Source organism: Mastigoproctus giganteus, chromosome 3 (genome assembly GCF_048544385.1).
Source record: "Mastigoproctus giganteus isolate SK-2022 chromosome 3, ASM4854438v1, whole genome shotgun sequence".
Taxonomy (NCBI): Eukaryota; Metazoa; Arthropoda; class Arachnida; order Uropygi; family Thelyphonidae; genus Mastigoproctus; species Mastigoproctus giganteus.
The window spans coordinates 201,710,844-201,730,438 of NC_143577.1; the positions used below are offsets into that span (position 1 = coordinate 201,710,844).

Below are 19,595 nucleotides of genomic sequence, written 5' to 3' on the forward strand. Positions count from 1 at the left end.
TCTCTGTTTCTGTTATGATGTATATGTGCGAAATGTATAAATCATAGCCAACCCGACAGAGACCAAAAAGAAAGAAATAAAATTTAAACTTTCAAAAATAAAAAAAATAAAAATAATGCCAATAAAACTTTATTAAAGCAAAAAGAAGAATAAAATTTTTTTGAAATCAAAAAGACCAATACATTACAAAAATTAAAAAAGTAACTGTGGATTACAGGATAAAGCCAACTTACTGTGTGTTTGGACTGGAATCGGTGAAATAGCTGTGTGTGCTGTTTACAGAGAAACATTGGAGACCCAAGGAAGAAAAGGGAGATCAATCGACTTTCTTCCTTGAGTCTCCAATGTTTCTCTATAAACACTGCATGCAGCTATTTCACCGATTCCAGAACAAACACACAGTAAGTTGGCTTTATCCTGTAAGCTACAGTTACTTTTTTAATTTTTGTAATGTAGTGGTCTTTTTGATTTCAAAAAATTTTTATTCTTCTTTTTGTTTTAATAAAGTTTTATTGGCATTATTTTTATTTATTATTTATTTTTTTTGAAGTTTAAATTTTATTCCTTTCTTTTTTGTCTGTCGGGTCAGCTATGATTTATACATTTCGCACGTATACATCATAACAAAAACAGAGACCCTGCTTATTGTGGTGGCTCCTACAGTTTTGGCTGCCGACCCTTTGAAGAAGTAGTTAAAGCCCTAGGACCCACTACTTTAGATATCATCGTTATTATTTTTATTTTTATGGTAATCAATTTATTTCAGGTTATCTCCTTCACCTTACAGGCCTTCTCAATTTTTTCACAGTAATTACAATTGATAGGTCAGCATCCCTTCCCTATACACTGAATATATAAACATTTGTCTATATATATAGCCTTAAATTCCATACTACTAAATAACCACCATGCATAGAACAAAGACAAGTAGCAAAACACTGTACAAATAGTAGTACTAGTGGCATGTGATGCAAGAAAGCAAGTGTATGAGCTTATGCAGCATCAGCCAAAAAAAAAAAAAAAAAAATCACACCATTCCCTCCAAATGCCGGTCCAGTTCCTCCTTAAATTTATTTAACCTATCAACTTCCACAATGACAGATGGAAGCTTGTTCCAGCAATTAACCACCCACTGGCTAAAGGCAAATTTCCACACATCTATTCTACATCTGTCTTTTCTTAATTTGAATTTATGCCCCTTTAGGTTCGTAATCTGAATAAGTGAAAGGATCCCATCAGAATTCAGCGCAACCCATTCAAGGCCTTATATACCTCAATCAGATCACCGCGCAGGTGCCTAACCAGCCACTGCAATTTGCAGAACTTAAGCCTCTCTTGGTAAGAAGATCCCTTCATTCCCCTCACCAATCTTGTTACCCTTCTCTGTATATGCTCAAGTAAATCTACATCCTTCCTAAAATGAGGCCTCCAGACCTGTACGTAGTACTCAAGGTGTGGCCTGACCATTGCCTTATACAGAGGGACAATCACCTCCTTTTCCTGCTAGCAAAATTCCTATATATCATTGACAAAACCCCATGACCTGCCCTGGCAGCCTGTCTGCATTGCTCAGAAAACTTTATATCTGACTGCACAATTACTCCCAGGTCTTTTTCATTTTCTACCACCTTAAGTGTAGTACCACACAGTTGGTACGTTTCTCTGGGGTTACTTCTACCCGTATGCAGTACTTTGCATTTGTCAAGGTTAAACTTCAGTTGCCACTTCTTAGCCCATCTGCCCAAATTATCTAGATCCTGTTGCAGTGGCACACTGCCATTACTGTCATTAACAACCTTGCCAACCTTTGTATCATCTGCAAACTTTGATACTAAACCTGATATACTTTCATCAATATCACTGATAATATACAAAGTATCACAGTAAAAATTGCACCCCGGGCCTAGACAAGACTGCAAAGGACCAGTTAATTCTTGTAAACAGTCAAATAGCATTCAATGCAGTCCACCTACCGGTGATTAAAAAGAAACCGGAAGGTCCCTATTGAAATAGATTTTTCCCATACATTGAAGCTTATATAGATAGTTTACTCCTGCAGAACCAACTAAAATTTAAGGAACGCTCTAGTAAATTATGTAAGATGTGTCCATACATGCACAACAAGCACAGCCCCACAACAGAAAATTTCCCAGTATTTTGCCACATCCAAAACATCATTTACTTTATTACATAATATGGCCTTCGTTGCTAATGCTCCTAAAAACCGAATAACAACAACAACAAACAACAAACCTTATTACATGCAAAGAATGCGGGATACAATACGTCGGACAAACCAGTACAGAATTGCATATAAGACTGAACCTGCACAGATCACAAATTAAGAAATTTTGAGAAAGACCCACCAAAGTTCGTATACAATGCAAAACCACTATAACTTTAGATAAATACACCGAGGAGTTAGAACTAAAACACTTCCAAAAGCACCAGTTCACCAATATATCTGTAGTTATACTAGCTATAGAAGAAAACATAAAAAAAAGGGGAAATATTGGAAGAACTCTACATATTACAATACAAATCTCTATATCCATAAGGATTGAACAACAGGTTCAATGGCAGAAACTTCACCTACCCTGGGGTGAAACAATGCACATACACAGTATTCCAACTAGCTAAAAATATACACAGAAGTGCTCTAAGAAACAATAAAGTTCAGCAAGAATACAGTCACTACAACTTTACCAGTGCACAAAAACTTAACAATTTTGAATTGCTGCTCACCGAATGGGATAATGATCCCATTAACATTAAACTGTCTACAACACTGTTTGCACTAAAGCACAGCAAAATAAAACCCCTAAATAAGATTTGCCTGCGATACGTCTTCAAAAACATACATCTCAAAAACACAAATTCTAAGTGGGAAGCATTCAAGGAATTAATCTTGCAAGCTACTAAAAGTTTCATACCTATTAAGAAATATTGTTCAAGGTTTAGGATTAATGATTATCAAATGAACTAATGAGACTCGTGACAGAGAAGAAAATGCATGGGATGCATATAAATTATCAGGAGACACAGAAGCTTATGGCAGATATAAGCTAGTCTGTAATCGAGTCACAAAGGAGGTTGGGCAGGCGAAGGCAGATTACAAGAAATCTTTCGCAAAGGATGCTAAGAAAAACAGCAAGGATTTCTTTTCTTATATAAACTCTAAAAGGAAGGGGATGATTCTGATTGGTCCACTTGATATCGATGGTTCTACTGTTGATGATCCTGCTCAGGTAGCAAACAAACTTAATAAGTATTTTGCATCTACATTCACACATGAGGTGTTATTAAGGTTTGAAAATGCCAAAAGGTTATCAAATTGTAGCAGGGTGCTTAATGATTTTGTAATAACTGAGAGCAAAGTGGAGAAAGGCACCTGGGGTGGATGAAATCTATCCAGTTATATTAAAGGAGGTGGGTGGCAAAGGAAGTAAGCAAACCCTTAGTCATAATTATGAGCGTATCCATGGACTCAGGGAAGGTCCCCACGGCTTGGAGATGTGCAAATGTATCCCCAATTCACAAAGGGGGATCGAAGGGTGACACGAGTAATTACCGACCAGTTAGTTTAACTTCTGTTCCGGGTAAAATAATGGAGTCACTGGTTAAAGATGCATTGCAGAATCATCTAGACAAGACTTCAGATTTCCATTTGTTCATTCTGTAGATTTCCATTTGTTTATTGGATACCAAAGTTTCTATAAAGTCCCTGTAGGCTGCAGATTCATTACCACATGCAGGAAGAGCTACATTAAAAACCCCGGTACAAAACTGGAGGCCAAACTAAACAATATCTACCAACTCACCAATGCCAAGTTCATTTTGGACAATAGAAAATACATAGAATATATCAAAAATAATAATATCAGTAAAGTGTACACCTACGATTTTAAAAATCTATTTACTAGCATTTCACACGATAATTTAAAAAAAGTGCTGGTAGACTACTACGAAGAAAATTAGGAAATTCTAGGCTGTAATAAACAGTACTGGCTAGATAGACCTAATAAATTTATGCGTAATTAGTAACTACATACTTATGGGAGACAGCATCTACGTGTAAAGTAAGGGGGTGGCAATGGGAGCAAGCAGCTCGAATTCCATTGCCAACTTTTACTTGCACTACTACAAAAACAAAATTAAAGATGACATAATTTTTTCAGATAATTGACGATGTCTTAGTTGTCAATTGTGATAAATTCAACAGATTAGCACTGGAAATATATCTCATAGACCTGACCATCGAACACACCAACCCTAAAAGCCACCTACAAGCCATATACCTTGACAGTGAAATAACTATCAAAGAAAATAGTCTACATAGGACACATTGACAAAAGAGACCATTTCAACTTCCAAGCCATTACACTCACAAACTGGGAGATCAGTTTAATAAAACAAATACATGGTAATGTAATCAGAAATCAAACTAACAGAATAATACACATCTGTAGTAACCAGGAAAACATACTGGATACATTACAAAAACTGAAAACTAATTTAATCCAGAACAAAATGCCTGTTAAGTTCATCTGATACCATATTAAAGCAGCCATCCAAGCCAATTTAACCCTAAATCACCCCAATACTAATCCTACATCACCCCAATACTAATCCTAATAGGATCACAGAGCAACTGTTTGGACCCCTATTAGACCCCTGGGTTCATTGTGCTCAGACAAGGCTCATTGTCTGACTGCACTGCAACCCGGATGTCCAAATTCAACTCCTAATACTACAACAATAACTATAATAGGAGTTCTCTTGCTGACCCTGGCTACATTAAACCCCATAGCAATCCCAACCCTTTATAGTACTAACTTCACTGGATATTATAAAATTGACAGCAAAGTGATATAAACAGCAACAAACGCAAACACGCTACACCACTCCTTCAGATTATAGTAAAGTCCAAAGCACTGCAAGGTTAAAATCACCGATGGGGGGTATGTAAATATGTATATAGTTATCCCACTGGGCATACATGAACTGTTATGCTGTAGAAAGATTATACCAGTGCTTGTCCAGTGGATAACATTACCAATTTGATTTTAAAAAAATGTAATCTTAAAATGTATTAACTCAAACATCTATATAGGCACCGTAATCCCTAACCATCGATTACAAATTTAATACAGGTCGCATAATCACTAACAAACAAATTAACCCATCCCTTATACATATATAATTATTAATGACAGACTAACCAACAAGTCAGACCAGATGGCACCCCGGCGTCCTATAAAGCTGCTCCTGGGCAGATTGCAAGTGTTTTTTCGTACCAACCACCAGCTATAGTGATCGCAGGTAAATACCTATACATGTACTTTTTTATATTTATTCTGAAGCATACACGTAGGGCTTTGGGTCTCAATCACAGTTTGAAAATAATAATCCAAAATCAAAACTAAAATTACTGTAACACAGTAATTTTAGTTTTGTCAACCTTCCTCAGTTAAACTGAGGAAGGTTGACAAAACAACCGAAAGCTTTTCGTTTGTATGAATCTAATCTAATATATGTATATTTCCTATTATTAAACTTGTCACAATCTATTTTTGTATCCGTTTTCGCTCTGTGTTACAGTAATTTTAGTTTTGATAATGAATCCAGAGTGCACAGGCCTCTTTAATCATAATAATAATAATCCAAAAATTTAAAACTAAATTAATTAAAAATAAATTAACAATTAAATTTTATTTGCCTTATTACTTTAGGACATCCATAACTAAATGTGAATACTTACTAAGCAAAACTGTTATTAAGACTACAGAAATGGGTATGCATGAGACATTCTTTTAGTATAGCTATCTGTTTGCTCAAAACCCCTGAGGAAGTAGCTGAGAGACGGCCATGTGAAGGAATGTTACCTTCCTAATTCTTCCTAGCTATATTCCTAATATTTATTGACTCAATCTTTAATAATTACAAATTTAAAGAGGTTGCATATTTCCTCTCTCCTCTTACTTTAAATCTTTCCAAACTTTACATTTATATATTTGTTAACTTGATTCCATGTTAATTGTTAACATGGAACTGTAGGTGAACCAACAACTGCTAGAACAACTCTGGCTAGCCAGTTAGTTAGGCCTTAATTAAATGGATCATTTTTTATTGCTTCCCGCTCAATAACAATAAAAAATTTCACCACCACTCGCAAAACAAAAATCATTTGCGACTTTGACCTAATATATCAATGCGTGTATAATGTCTAATTGTTTAATTCTACAATTGCATTAACGCTGCATAACTGCAGCATTGTCACAACTGAAAATTTAATAAAAATAGAACATAGGCTTAAAAGTAGTATTCATGAGTATATATATATATATATATATATATACGAATGTCAAAGGGTCACTAATTTTGTCCTGAAATTGGTAGAAGTAAATATCTTCTATTGTTATTGGGTTTTGGACACATCAACAACTTAGATCATGTTATACCATGTTTATTATGTCTGTATTAGTGTGTTCAGACATAATACACATTATGGTAGAAAACCCAGAATAACTTGCTGGTTAAAAACCTACTCCTACCTAAGATTGGCTAACTACAGCCTTCATTGAAGAAGCCTTTAGAAAATCATTCAGTCTGTGATTGAACTTGAATCCAGATCTATCCAAACAAGTAACAAGGGTTTACACCACTGTACTATCACAGAGGACACTGTACTTGTTGGTGAGAAACTAGCCAGAAGCAACACCTTTAATGTTGCAATTCAAATTGTTCAGATCCAAGGGATGCTCTGCTTGCAGTGTTTTCAATTTAAAATCAACAGCAGCATTAGCAACATTAACTATAAAATTAGTCTGTTCTTATCTACTTTAAAATTAGGTTCTTTGGTTGTATAGGTCTCTGAATACTTTTTTTTTTTTTTTTTTTTCTCTCAGTACAATCCTGTTTCATCCACATTGAATACAGTTGTCCTCTTTCTTAATAATTTTGCCAATTGGGCTACTGGAATTTTACTAGCTACCTTCTCATTAGTCTAGCAGCGTCATCTGTCAGGTAGTTAATATTGTGAAAGTCTGTTCTCACCTTAAAATGCATGAACAACTTATTTTAGCACTAAACAATTGATCCTTGGAGCCCTCACCATGTTTTTTAAGGTCCTCACAAAGACTTAACCCTGGATTGCATACATGATGCTGGGATTTGGTCCTCTCTCCAAATTATGAAAGGTTTTCCCTTTCTGCAATAAGTCCGTCATGGGTCTGAGACCTTAACTTAGGGAGACTAGATTTTTAAAAATAAAACGGGACATACCTGACAATTCAACATCCAGGACTGCAGTAACATGCAAATTGTGAACACATGACTGCCATGTAAGATATTCTAGAAATGTAGTGTCTATCGCAGATGACTTTATGCTTTGACTTGAATTGCCCTTGGGAAGATCATCTCTATTGGAAATAGATGTTGAATTAGTAAATGCCATAACTACAGTGCGATGAGCACTGGCATTCCTTACGCATGCATAATACTGCATTACCAGCACCGGAGTTGTGATTTACGATCATGCCCAGTCGTCTTGTTATTTTACATTATGCTGATGAAGGGACACCTTGCCTCAAAAGCTTCTCTATTTTATTGCTTTTTATATATTTTTTTAATGCTTTTATGTATTTATTTATATATATATCTATTTATTTATTTATTTTAATAAAGTTAAGTTTAACTTAAACCAGTTTGTTGGTAATTACTAGAAATTTTATAGTGATGCAGCCCAACACTCAAGGCCTGTTTTCTAATGTCAGCAAGTTATAAATTACTTATTCCAGTAATCTATAACTTGCTGGCTAAAATAAAACTTCCTGCAATCCAGTCTAAACTTCTCTTTTCCCCCATAGCTTGAATTTATGGCCCCTAGTTCTAGAATCATTTATAACCGTGAAAATTTTGGTTATAAATGATTCTAGGTCACTCTGAAGAAGCTCTGCTTGGCAGTGATCATTAACTACTTTACTGAATTTTTACATCATCTGCAAATTTAGACATCACTCCCTCTATCCCTTCATCAATGTCATTTAAGAAAATTAAAAACAACAGTGCCCAGTACAGATCCTTGGGGAACCCCACTTCTTACATCAACCCAAGACACTTTGGTAGCCAGATGGGAAGGAGCAGCAGTGCGTAGCACACGCTTCTTGATTAGACCGGGGTTCGAGCCCGTCACCACCTAATACGGAGGATGCAGAAAGGTTAGGGAATGACCACCGCATATTCCGGAGCAATATGGCCTTTGTTGCTAATGCTCCTAAAATCCAAAAAACAAACAAACAAACAAACTTCAACCCAATCTGAGAAATAACCATTTATCACAATCCTCTGCCTTCCTGCCCTGAAGACATCCTGCTGTCTAAGGATTTTCCTTGTGATTCCAACCTGTTCCATATAAAGTAACTTATATGTAACTTATAAAGTAACTGCTCATGTGGGACTGAGTCGAATGTTTTGTGGAATCTAAATAAACAACATCAAAATTATTTCCTAAATCCAGCTCATGAGTGACCCTGTCAAAATAGCTAACCAGATTTGTTAAACATGATTTTCCCTTTACAAAACCATGCTGTGTATTCTTCAGAATTCCATTTCTATCTAAATGATCCTGAATTCCACCCTTGATCATTGCCTCCATGATTTTCCCTAATACTGAAGTTAGACTAACTGGTCTGTAATTTACCACTGCAATCTTAGAACCTCCTTTATGTATTGGCAATATGTGGCATTAAAAAGTCCTTGCTTTTTTCATTATTATTATTATAGCGGAACATCTTTTCCAATTCATTTATTCCATTTATGGTGAACATGTTTTAAATATCTCTCATAATTAGCCTTAATGGTTCAGTGCACTCACTTGCCACCTCCCTTAAAATTATAATGTATATGCCATCAACCCCAGGAATCTTACTCATCTGTAGGCTCAAAAGTTTTTTCATTAAATAATTATGTGAAATTTTCAATATCATTAATTACATATTTTTCAACTTCACTCCCATAATTTCTCATTGACATATAGGGATTTTCTTATGCCCACTCTTAAAAAGTTTATATTCTGTAAATGTGGTCAATAAATATAAAGGGACCAGGATGTGTCTGCCAGAGGTAAAAGTTGATGATGTAGAGCAAATATCATCTTTTAAGGGCACAAAAGGTGATATTGTTAAGGACACAAAAGGTGTTACACATTTACACTAATGACATTTAAGAGTTCATCTGAGGATTTAACAAATACAGGGCATTGCTAAGAAAAAGTTGTGAGTTAGGGTTAAATTTGAAAGTCTGCAATTCTGCCCAGACATGATAAGAGGGAGTATATCATGAGATCCTTTTCACTTTGTTTAACCCTGGAGAGAATATGCAAGACTCATGGGGTAGAATTTTTAAAAGCGTGGTTTGTGCTTATTAACAGGAGAGACTGCCTTTACAGGGATGGAATACACTTAAATAGAAAGGGTTCAAAAATATTTGCTGATGCTATTAAGGCAGTGCTAGGTAGGTCGGAAAATTACTAGCTTTGGGGGATACACAGAAAGATTGACATAGCTGCATGCAGTGGTGAAAGTGATTCTTGCACTGCCACTGCTTGTATCGGAAGAATCAGTGCAAATTGCAGCAGCCCAGAAAGCAAGCTATCTGGGATTTCAAGAACTGCTGTGGGTCATCATGGAATAAGGAAATACATGAGCTGTGTTAGGGTAACTAAGGGTAAGAAGAAGTGCATGTATACTTACACGTACACCATTGCTAGGAACATAGCAAATAAATTTGATGAATTTGAAGTGCTGGTGAAGTAATCAAATGCAGAAATTGTAGGGATATCAAAAATATCTTGTTACTCAGATATAAGGGATTCAGAATTTTAACATGGGGAGTGCACAATATGTACAAGAAGGTCAGACAGGACAGTGCAGGAGTGGGGAAGGGGGTATGTGCTTAGTTAATAATCGCATAAAATCTAAGGCAGTGGATCCAGCCAACATGGGTGGCCAGTGCAATGGCGAGTGAGTTTGGTGTGACATAAGCACTGGGAAAACAAAAATGAGAGTATGAATGCGTTATAGGCTTAAATTGTCATGAGTACAACAAATAACTACACAGAGAAATAGTGGGCCAGTAACAGAATGTCTCTTAATGAGGATTTTAACTTTCCAGATATTGATTTGAACTGGTGGGTTGGTTACTGAAAAAGTGTTATGAGTAATTATAGACATCTTAGCTTAACTTTTGTTAAAGGGATAATAATGGAGTCACTGTTTAAAAAAAAAAAAAAAAAAAAAAAAGTAATGCAAAGCCGTCTAGACAGAATTGCAGTTATTCTTCAGTCATAGCATGGGTCTATTAAGGGAAGATCTTGTCTGACCAATTTGATTAGATAAAATTATGCAGTAACAAAGGAACTGAATGGAAAAAATTTTTATGTCATATATTTGGATTTCGGGAAAGCTTTTTATACTGTTGCACATAAAACACTGCTGTTCAAATTGAAGCATTGTGTGGCATTAAAGGCAAGTTACTGCTATGGATATAAGGATAGTTGAGTGGGAGGAAACAGAGAGTGGTTATCAATGGACACTGCTCTTTGTGGAATAATGTTATTAGTGGAGTCTCTGAGGGTTCAGTACTGGGCCCATTGTTTTCTGTATTTATAAATAATACTTATGAAAGTATATCAGGCTTAATGTCTAAGTTTACAGATGATACAAAGGTTGGCAGGGTGGTTAATGACAGCAATGAAAGTATGCTGCTGCTGACGATCTGTTGATTGCTGGAACAAGCTTCCATCCATTTTTGTGGAAGTGAATAGTTTGAATAAATTCAAGGAAGAACTAGACAACCTATTTGACGGGATGGATAGGTGAAGTGGAAATTTTTTTCTCCCACTGTATAAGTTTGTTTTCTTATATCATTTGCCACTACTAATACTGTTCAGTTGTCCTAGATTCAGCTTACTAGATTCACTACTGTTTTTTTTTTTTTTTAAAGTTTAAGATTCTGTCGGGCTAGAGGAATTCTTAGGCCTGTTCTGTTGAGGCTGTTGTTAGTTAATATGCAGTAGAGATATTGATCCCCTCCACCTCCCAGTGAGGGTTGGTTTTTTATTTTGCACAACATTCAAATTCTCCCTCAAGCAAGTATGCGATTGTTAATTTAAAAAAAAAAAAAAAAAGCCACTGTCCTATCCAGTGTGTAAAATTAGCCACATCATCAGTAGTGTTCTGTTTAACTATAGTAATATAGTTCACCGTAACTAAAAGTACTTGCTAAAATATATAGATCAGACTGTGTTCAAGGAACAATGTACTCTTAAATTTGATTTTACTTGCCTTAAAAATATTTTCAGAAGAATTCAGATTTGATAATTCATGAGTAATATGTAGCCATCATCAATCCACTGCAGGATGGAAGCCTCCTCAACAATTCGTGTTAAGGGAAATAGACCATAATCTGCCACACTGGTCCAGTACAGGTTGGCAGATCGACCGTATTTAGCAGTCAGAGGCTTGAACCCAGTCTACTCGTAAAGAGCGTGTGCTATTGCATTCCCACTCCTGACCACTTGATTATGGAGGCCCCTTTTTTTTTATGTAATATGTTGATCTTTTTGTAGTGAACAAAAATTGGATAATATAAAATAGATGATATTGAACCAGGTTCATTAGTAAATGATTTTTACTGATCTAAAAATTTATTAATAATAGTGTACTATTGGATAATAAGAACAGATAATATCTTTAGTAACATCAGTTTTGTTATAATCCACAGAGCAAGAGAAATCATTGCAGTTGATATGAAGATTGGAAGAGTTGAATGCTATTCCTTCAGGATGATTTAGATAAGTTTTAGGGATGCTCAGATAAATGGCAGCTACATTTTAATGCTACAAATTGCAAAGTTTTACACTGAGCAATAACATTCCCAAATAACTTATGCACTTGGAGTGTTTGAATTAAAACAGTATTAGAAATAATGGATTTGGGGGATCACTACTTGAGCAAACATGAAAGTTCTCTGTGCAGTGCAGACAAACAGTAAGGAGAACCAAGGAGATTGTTGCTTGTAGAGATAGGGAAGTTATAATTCCATTCTGTCTGGCATTTATGAGACTGCACTTGGAATACTCTAATTGCCTTATTTTTTTTATTTTTTTTTTTTATGCAGGATCTTTTAGGTGTTAGATCTCCAGGTGTAGATTTAAAAAACATCCCCAAGGCAATTTTTTAGATCTACACTTGGATTTAAAAAGAAGACACAAAGCTTCGTGGAAAGGTCCGAAAACAGGTGGGATTAGTATTATAACACCTATTTGGGAGGGAGAATTTTAGGTTTTTTGGCAAGTTGACAAGTATTTGGCAAGTTGAGAGAAAAAATTAAACGTGAGAATTTGATCTCTTAAAATACATTTTTTTTGACAGTGTCCTATAGATACCCGCAAGACACTAGTTTCCAATTTGATTCTTATTGGAGGTACAACAATGCTACCAGGTTTCAAACATCGTTTTCTTGCTGAAGTCAGGTCGCTTCTTGCTGACTCTTATTATAATAGTCGGTTACCAATAAAGGATGTAAAAATCCATCATCCTCCTGCTAAAGAGAACTACGTTGGATGGCTTGGAGGTAAGTAGATAACTTATATAAACAATAGTTAAACCAGAGTTTAGTGATACCTTCTTTCTAACAAAATAAATTTTTGATGTGAAAACATTTTTGGCGACACCTATTGAATTAATAAATTTTTCGGACTGAAGTAAAACTGATTGGTAATGAAAATGTGAGACGGAAATTATGCAAATCACATCACATTCTTAATGACACTAACTCAGTCACTAATGTTGATTCAGTAGAGTAAGTAGCAGGCATGAGCATAAATCATTACATCGTTCATACTAAATATTTCAGACTGAAGTAAAACCGATTGGTAGCGGAATTGCAAGATGGAAATGATGCTAATGACGTCACTTCCTGAATGATGCTAACTCAGTCACTAACGTTGATTTAGTAGAGTAAGTTGTGAGTGTGAGCATAAAACATAACTTTGACAAAACATAAAACATTACATCGTTCATAACTTTGGTTCTAGCTGTTCCAAGTTATGAACAAAGCTTATCTACATATTTAGTAGGTAAATTACTTATAATGGGTTTATGATAACTAAAATAGGAAATGTACACTTGAAATTGTAAAGAGTCTAAATGTCTTTGAAACACAGCATCAACAGTAAATTGTTAAAAAAGGATAAATGCTTTAAAATGTTAAACATGTTCGGATTCTTTAACTTCTTCCAAGCCAAGGATGTTTTCACATAAAATGAAACATCTTTTGTGTGTACAGGGTACACACGCTGTTTTTTTTTATCCTTGAAACAAATATATTATTTGTGTAGCTTTACATTTCACTTTGTTCAAAGATTATAATCATTTACATTTTTGAAATGATTTTTTTTTTTTTTAAATGAAAACAGAACAGGTATTACCTCCAACATGACCTATTAAAACCTATAGTATATCATATGTACATGAGTTTAAGATATATAATGCAGATGATACTTATTAACATTATATTTGAATTTCTGTAGGATGTAATTTTCAGGAAATACATTGTTTCAGGAAAAAAATTGTTCTGATAAACAGAACTTATAAATGAGGAAGGGAAAAAAATTAATTCTGTGAGTTTGGAGTTTGACAATGAATGGATATTGAGTGGTTAAGGCACATGTTTGGACTGGTTTGGAAGAAAGTTATGGAATCATAAATGCCAGTTCAGAGGAACACAACCCATGAAAGTATCTGCAGAAAAGGCATGCAGCAGAAACTGAATGTTTGTGACAGAGTAGAGAGACTTTATAAGAGATGGATCATTAATTAACCTGAGTGCCCTCTTTTGAATGGAGTCTAGCAGCTTGAGAGAGAGGTTTTAGTAGTATCCTGGATGGTAGTGTAGATTTCAGGTATTTTAAAGAGTAGCTGTTGAGAAGAAAAGTAATGCCAAGAGCAAAAAAATAAAACCTCCAGTTTTTTTGATGCAGTGAGTGAGCAGTATTTGTGATGTGTTTACTCAGACAGAGTAAATGTCAGGGTGATCCTAATAAAGATGTGATATGTCTAGAAATCTGACTATCATTGAATAATCACATACTCTTTTTGCAAGAAATAAGAAACACTGGAAAGTGGAATGTTGTGTGCTATCATAAAAAATAAAAAATAAAAAATTTAAGGATAGAATTCCCATTTACTGGAAGAAAGTCATATATAAGAGGAAAAGAGTGAGAGAAAGAACTGAACCTTGGGGAATACCAGCATTAGTTGAGAAATTAGAAGACAAAGGGCCATCTTCTATCACCCACAGTGAACAAACTGGCTACCGAATAGCAAAGAACATTTGGAAAGCCATGAGATGGAGCTTATTTAGAAGACCTTTATCTTCTAAATAAGCTCCCTCTTTATGATAAAAAGCCTTAGGAATGTCAGGAACAACTGCTTGAGTTTCTCTTGATATTTCCATTTAATTTGTCCAAAGATGAGTAACATAAGCTAATATATCACCATTAAGTTGATCCTTTTGGAATTTGTATATTGGTGATCATTAATGAGATGAAAGGTTTCGAGATGGTTTAGGAGGTAGCAATTAATGGATTTCTCCATTACATTAGAAATAGTATAGTATAAGTGAGTTCAATGGGACGATAATTGGATGGGGGAGATTTGTCCCCATTTTAGGAACTGGCTGGATGTGAGCAAATTTCCAAGCAGAAGTAAAAACACCAGTGGAATGAGAAAATATAAAAAAGCAATACGGAATAGGATCAAGCTTAGGAGCAGGTTTTGAGAACAAGTGGAGAAGTGCCATCAGGACTTGGAGCTTTCTTGATATCAAGATTATTCAGAATTCTAACATCCTTCTGTTGGAAAACCATAAGGAGGAATTGAGTGGATGTATCAGGTATGACAGTAGGTTTTTACCAAGATTGTTGGTACAAGAATTAGAAAAAAAATAAGATGCTAGTAAGTCAGCTTTGTGTTTAGCTGAGGATACAACAGGACCATTAGATTGTAACAGAAGTGGAATTATAGAAGATGGACAGATGGTGCAGCTATTAATTTTAGCAAGAAATGAGAAGGCTTGACTACCATTCAGACAAGAAGCAGTTTTCTACTCTTAGCCTGTTCAAAATCAAGTTTGGATTGTTTAATAATTGTTTTACAATTGTTGCCAGCTTTAGTGTAGGCAGAAAATGCAGCTGGAAATTTGGATACAAACCAGTTGTGATATGCTACTAGGGCTTACAGTACCAGTCAAAATCTTAATACTGGTATTCCAAAAACAAACGTTTTTCCTCAATAAATTTTGATGACAGTTAATAAAGTAAGGAAAAAACAAGTACTTGAATTCAAGTTTTAAATAAACATTTATTGCGATAATAAATATTCTGAAAAAAAATCATTAAAAATACAGTTATTCTAAAAACAAAAAAACACATTGTTACTGCAAAGTTTAGTTATGTTTAAGCATCCACACTACCTGTCCGAATAAAGTGAGCTCTTAAGAAACATTAGCAATCAATAGTATTATCGTTTAAAATGGATCTAATTTTGGTACATACAGTATTTGATTAGCGGCATAAAACGCCCTTTCGGATTCTATTCTGGTACTATTATGCTGAGATAATCGTAGATGATCTCAGTCCATATTTTCTAGGCTTTGAACTTTTTTAGCAAAATTAGTTAAGTATTTCATTAATTTCTGACTCAAGTCCATCTTTTAAAATCTCATTGGAGTCAGGCAATTTCTTATTTTGGAAAGAATTTGCAGAACACTGATGTTCTGTTCCATGTTGGTCTTCCATGTTTGAATTATGTTCATCATTTTCTGAAGGAGAAACGTTTTATTAAGCAAAGTATAATTTTCACTATAGTATCTTTACTGAGTCTGGGAGAGAGCAAAGAGTGCAGTTAAGGAATTCTTCACATGTATAAATGCAAAGAAGAGAAGGACAAATCAGATCGGATGCATATGTATTTGCGTGGGATAGTATTAGATACCCCAACTGATGTTGCAGATGAACTCAACAGTTACTTTGCATCGATAGTTACAGAAGAAAAGGCCTTCACGTCAATGAGAAATTATGGGGGTGAAGTTGAAAAAAATTTAATTAATGATGTTGAAATTTCACATGTTGATTTAATGAGAAAACGTTTGCGCCACACAGGTGAGTAAGGCCCCTGTGGATGATGGCACATACCCTATAATCTTAAAGGAGGCGGTAAGTGAGTGTATTGAACCATTAAGGCTAGTTATGAGAGCATCGCTGGACTCAGGAGAGATTCCGTTGGATTGGTGTAAATTGGAACATAAAGGCGGTTCTAAGAGTGTAACGGGAAATTACCGACCGGCCAGTCTAGCTTCAGTAGTAGGAAAAATCATGGAGGCAATGATCAAGGGTGGAATTCAGGATCATTTAGATGGAAATGGATTCAGCATGGCTTTGTAAAGGGAAAATAATGTTTAACAAATCTGGTTAGCCATTTTGACAGGTCACTTGTGAGCTGGATTTAGAGAATAATTTCGAAATTGTTTATTTAGATATCAGAAAAGCATTTGACTCAGTCCCACATGAGCAGTTACTTTATAAGTTGGAGCAGGCTGGAATCATAGGGAAAATCCTTAGGTGGATAGCACAATGGCTTAAGGGCACTAGGCAGGGAATTGTGATAAATGGTTATTCCTCAGATTGGGTTAATATAAGAACCGGGGTTCCATGAGGATGAGTATTAGGACCACTGTTGTTTATGATTTTCATAAATGACATCGATGAAGGGATATAGGGTAATGTCTAAACTTGCAGATGATGAAAAGATCAGTAGAGTAGTTAATGATCGCCACCAAGCAGAGGTTGCAGAAAAGTGGCAGCTATATGCTTTAATTCAGCAAACTGCAAGGTCTTACACCTGGGGAACAGCAACCCCAAAATAACTTATATATTTGGTGGTGGAGTTGAACTAAAGTCAGTAGTGGAGGAACGGGACTTGGGAGTTACAATGCGGTCAGGCATGAAGTTGTCCGAGAATTGTGGACAGGTTGCAATGTTGCATGGTGTCCTATCGATGATTTATCGAACATTTGCTAGTAGAGATAAGGATGTCGTAATCACATAAAAGTGATTTTATAACCTTTATGTGATTAAATTATAAACTTTTTTTTTTTTTTTAATTAGTACCGAAAAACCGGTATTTTTGAATCAATATCTGTATTTGAATACCTGAAAAAAATTGTAAGCCCTGTATGCTACATTTTTATCTTGAACAGCTTAACACATTTATTGGATAACAAAAGTTTAGAAAAAAGGATAAGATTTTAAGGTGAAATGAAGAATATAGAATTTATTCCCTACAAGAATAATTTCATGATTTAGCATTAGCATTAGTAGAGGCATATGATGCAAGAAAGCAAGCTTATGCAGCATCAGCCAAAAAAAACCCTCCCATTTCACCCCTCTAGACCTGTACACAGTAATCTAGGTGTGGCCTGACCATTGCCTTGTATAATGGGATAATCACTTCCATCTCCCTGCTAGCAAAATTCCTATATATCATTGACAAGACTCCAGGACCTGCCATGGCAGTCCATCTGCACTGCTCAGCGAACTTCATATTTGAATGCACAATTACCCCCAGGTCTTTTCCATTCTCCACTTCCCTGAGTGTAGTACCACACGGTACATTTCTCTTGGGTTACTACTACCCGTATGCAGTAATTTACATTTATCACTGTTAAACTTCAGTTGCCACTTCTCAGCCCATTTGCCCAACTTATCTAGATCCAGTTGGAGTAGCATACTGCCTTTACTGTCGTTAACAACCCTGCCAACATTTGTATCATCTGCAAATTTGGACATTAAACCTGATCAATATCATTGATAAATAAACAAAACAATAATGGGCCCAACCCTGGGGAACTCCACTAATAACATTTGTCCACGAACAGCAGTATCCATTGGTTACCACTCTCTGTCGTCTCTCACTCAACCATCCCTTTATCCATTGTAGCAACTTACCCTTAATGCCATGCCTCTCCGAATTTTACAGCAGCCTACCATGTGCAACAGTATCAAAAGCTTTCCTGAAATCCAAGTATATGATATCAAAATTATTTTTGGCATTCAGTTCCTTTATGACCACATCATAGTATCCAATCAAATTGGTCAGACAAGACCTCCATTTAACAAACTAGTTAATGACACAAAATAGTTAATGTGTCTTAACTATTACAGCATTCTTGTCTAGATGATCCTGCAATTGCTTCTTTAACCAGTGATTCCATTATTTTCTCTGGAACACAAGTTAAACTAACAGGTCTATAGATATCTGTGTCACCTTTTGAACCCCCTTTGTGAATTGGTAATACGTTCGCACACCTCCAGTCCATGGGAACCTCCCCAAAGTCCAAGGAAGCTCTCATAATTATGGCTAAGAATTTGCTTACTTCCTTTGCTGCCTCCTGTAATATAACTGGATAGATCCCATCCACCCCAGGTGCCTTTTTTATGTTTAACTTCAACAATTTCTCCTCCACTTTGCTCCCAGTAATTACAAAATCACTTATCTCCCTGTTAGGGTTTGATGAACTTCTGGCACTCCATTCATTGAATAACTCCTTATGTATGAAGGTAGATGCAAAATACTCATTCACTTTATCAGCTACCTGAGCATTAGTAGAGGCATATGATGCAAGAAAGCAAGCTTTTGCAGCATCAGCCAAAAAAAAAAAAAAAAAAACCGTTCCACTTCACCCCTCCATTCGTTCAAAATACCTGTCCAGCTGAGCCTTAAATTTATTTAGCCTATCAACTTCCACAACAAGGGATGGAAGTCTGTTCCACCAACCAACTACCCGCTGGCTAAAGGCAAATTTCCACACATCTATCCTACATCTGTCTTTCCTCAATTTGAATTTATGCCCTCTCAGGTGATTATTCTGAGAAAGAGTCAGTATCCCATCGGCATTGAGCATGCTCAAACCATTCAAGACTTTATACACCTCTATCAGATCACCTCGCCAGTGTCTAGTCCCCAGACACTGTAATTTGCAAAATTTAAGCCTTTCTTCGTAAGAGCAATCCTTCGTTCCATTCACTAACCTTGTTGCCCTTCTCTGTACTTGTTCGAGCAGCTTTACATCCTTCTTGAAATGAGGCCTCCAGACCTGTATACAGTACTCAAGGTGCGGCCTGACCATTGCCTTATACAAGGGAATAATCACCTCCCTATCCCTGCAAGAAAAATTCCTGTATATCATTGATAAGACACCATGAGCTACTCTTCCAGCCCGTCTGCAGAGAACTTCATATCTGCCTGCACAATTACCCCCAGGTCCTTTTCATTCTCTACCACTGTCAGTGTAGTACCACTGAGTTGATACGTTACTCGAGGGTTGCTGTTTCCTATATTTAGTACTTTACATTTGTCAATGTTAAACTTCATTTGCCACCTCTCAGCCCATCTGCTCAACCTTTCCAGATCCTGTTGCAGCAGCATAGAGTCAGTAGCATCCTTAACAACCCTGCCAACCTTTGTATCATC

At 35.8% G+C, this 19,595-nt stretch overlaps 1 protein-coding gene across 1 annotated transcript in view; it reads left to right on the plus strand.

The window, feature by feature from the left end:
* Window positions 1-19,595, plus strand: part of Arp10 (Actin-related protein 10) — a 195,174-nt gene that overhangs the window by 164,496 nt on the left and 11,083 nt on the right. Inside the window, exon 12 of the mRNA XM_090370814.1 lies at window positions 12,435-12,636. Within this exon, the coding sequence (XP_090226940.1) occupies window positions 12,435-12,636 (202 nt within the window). The remainder of the gene's footprint in view (window positions 1-12,434; window positions 12,637-19,595) is intronic.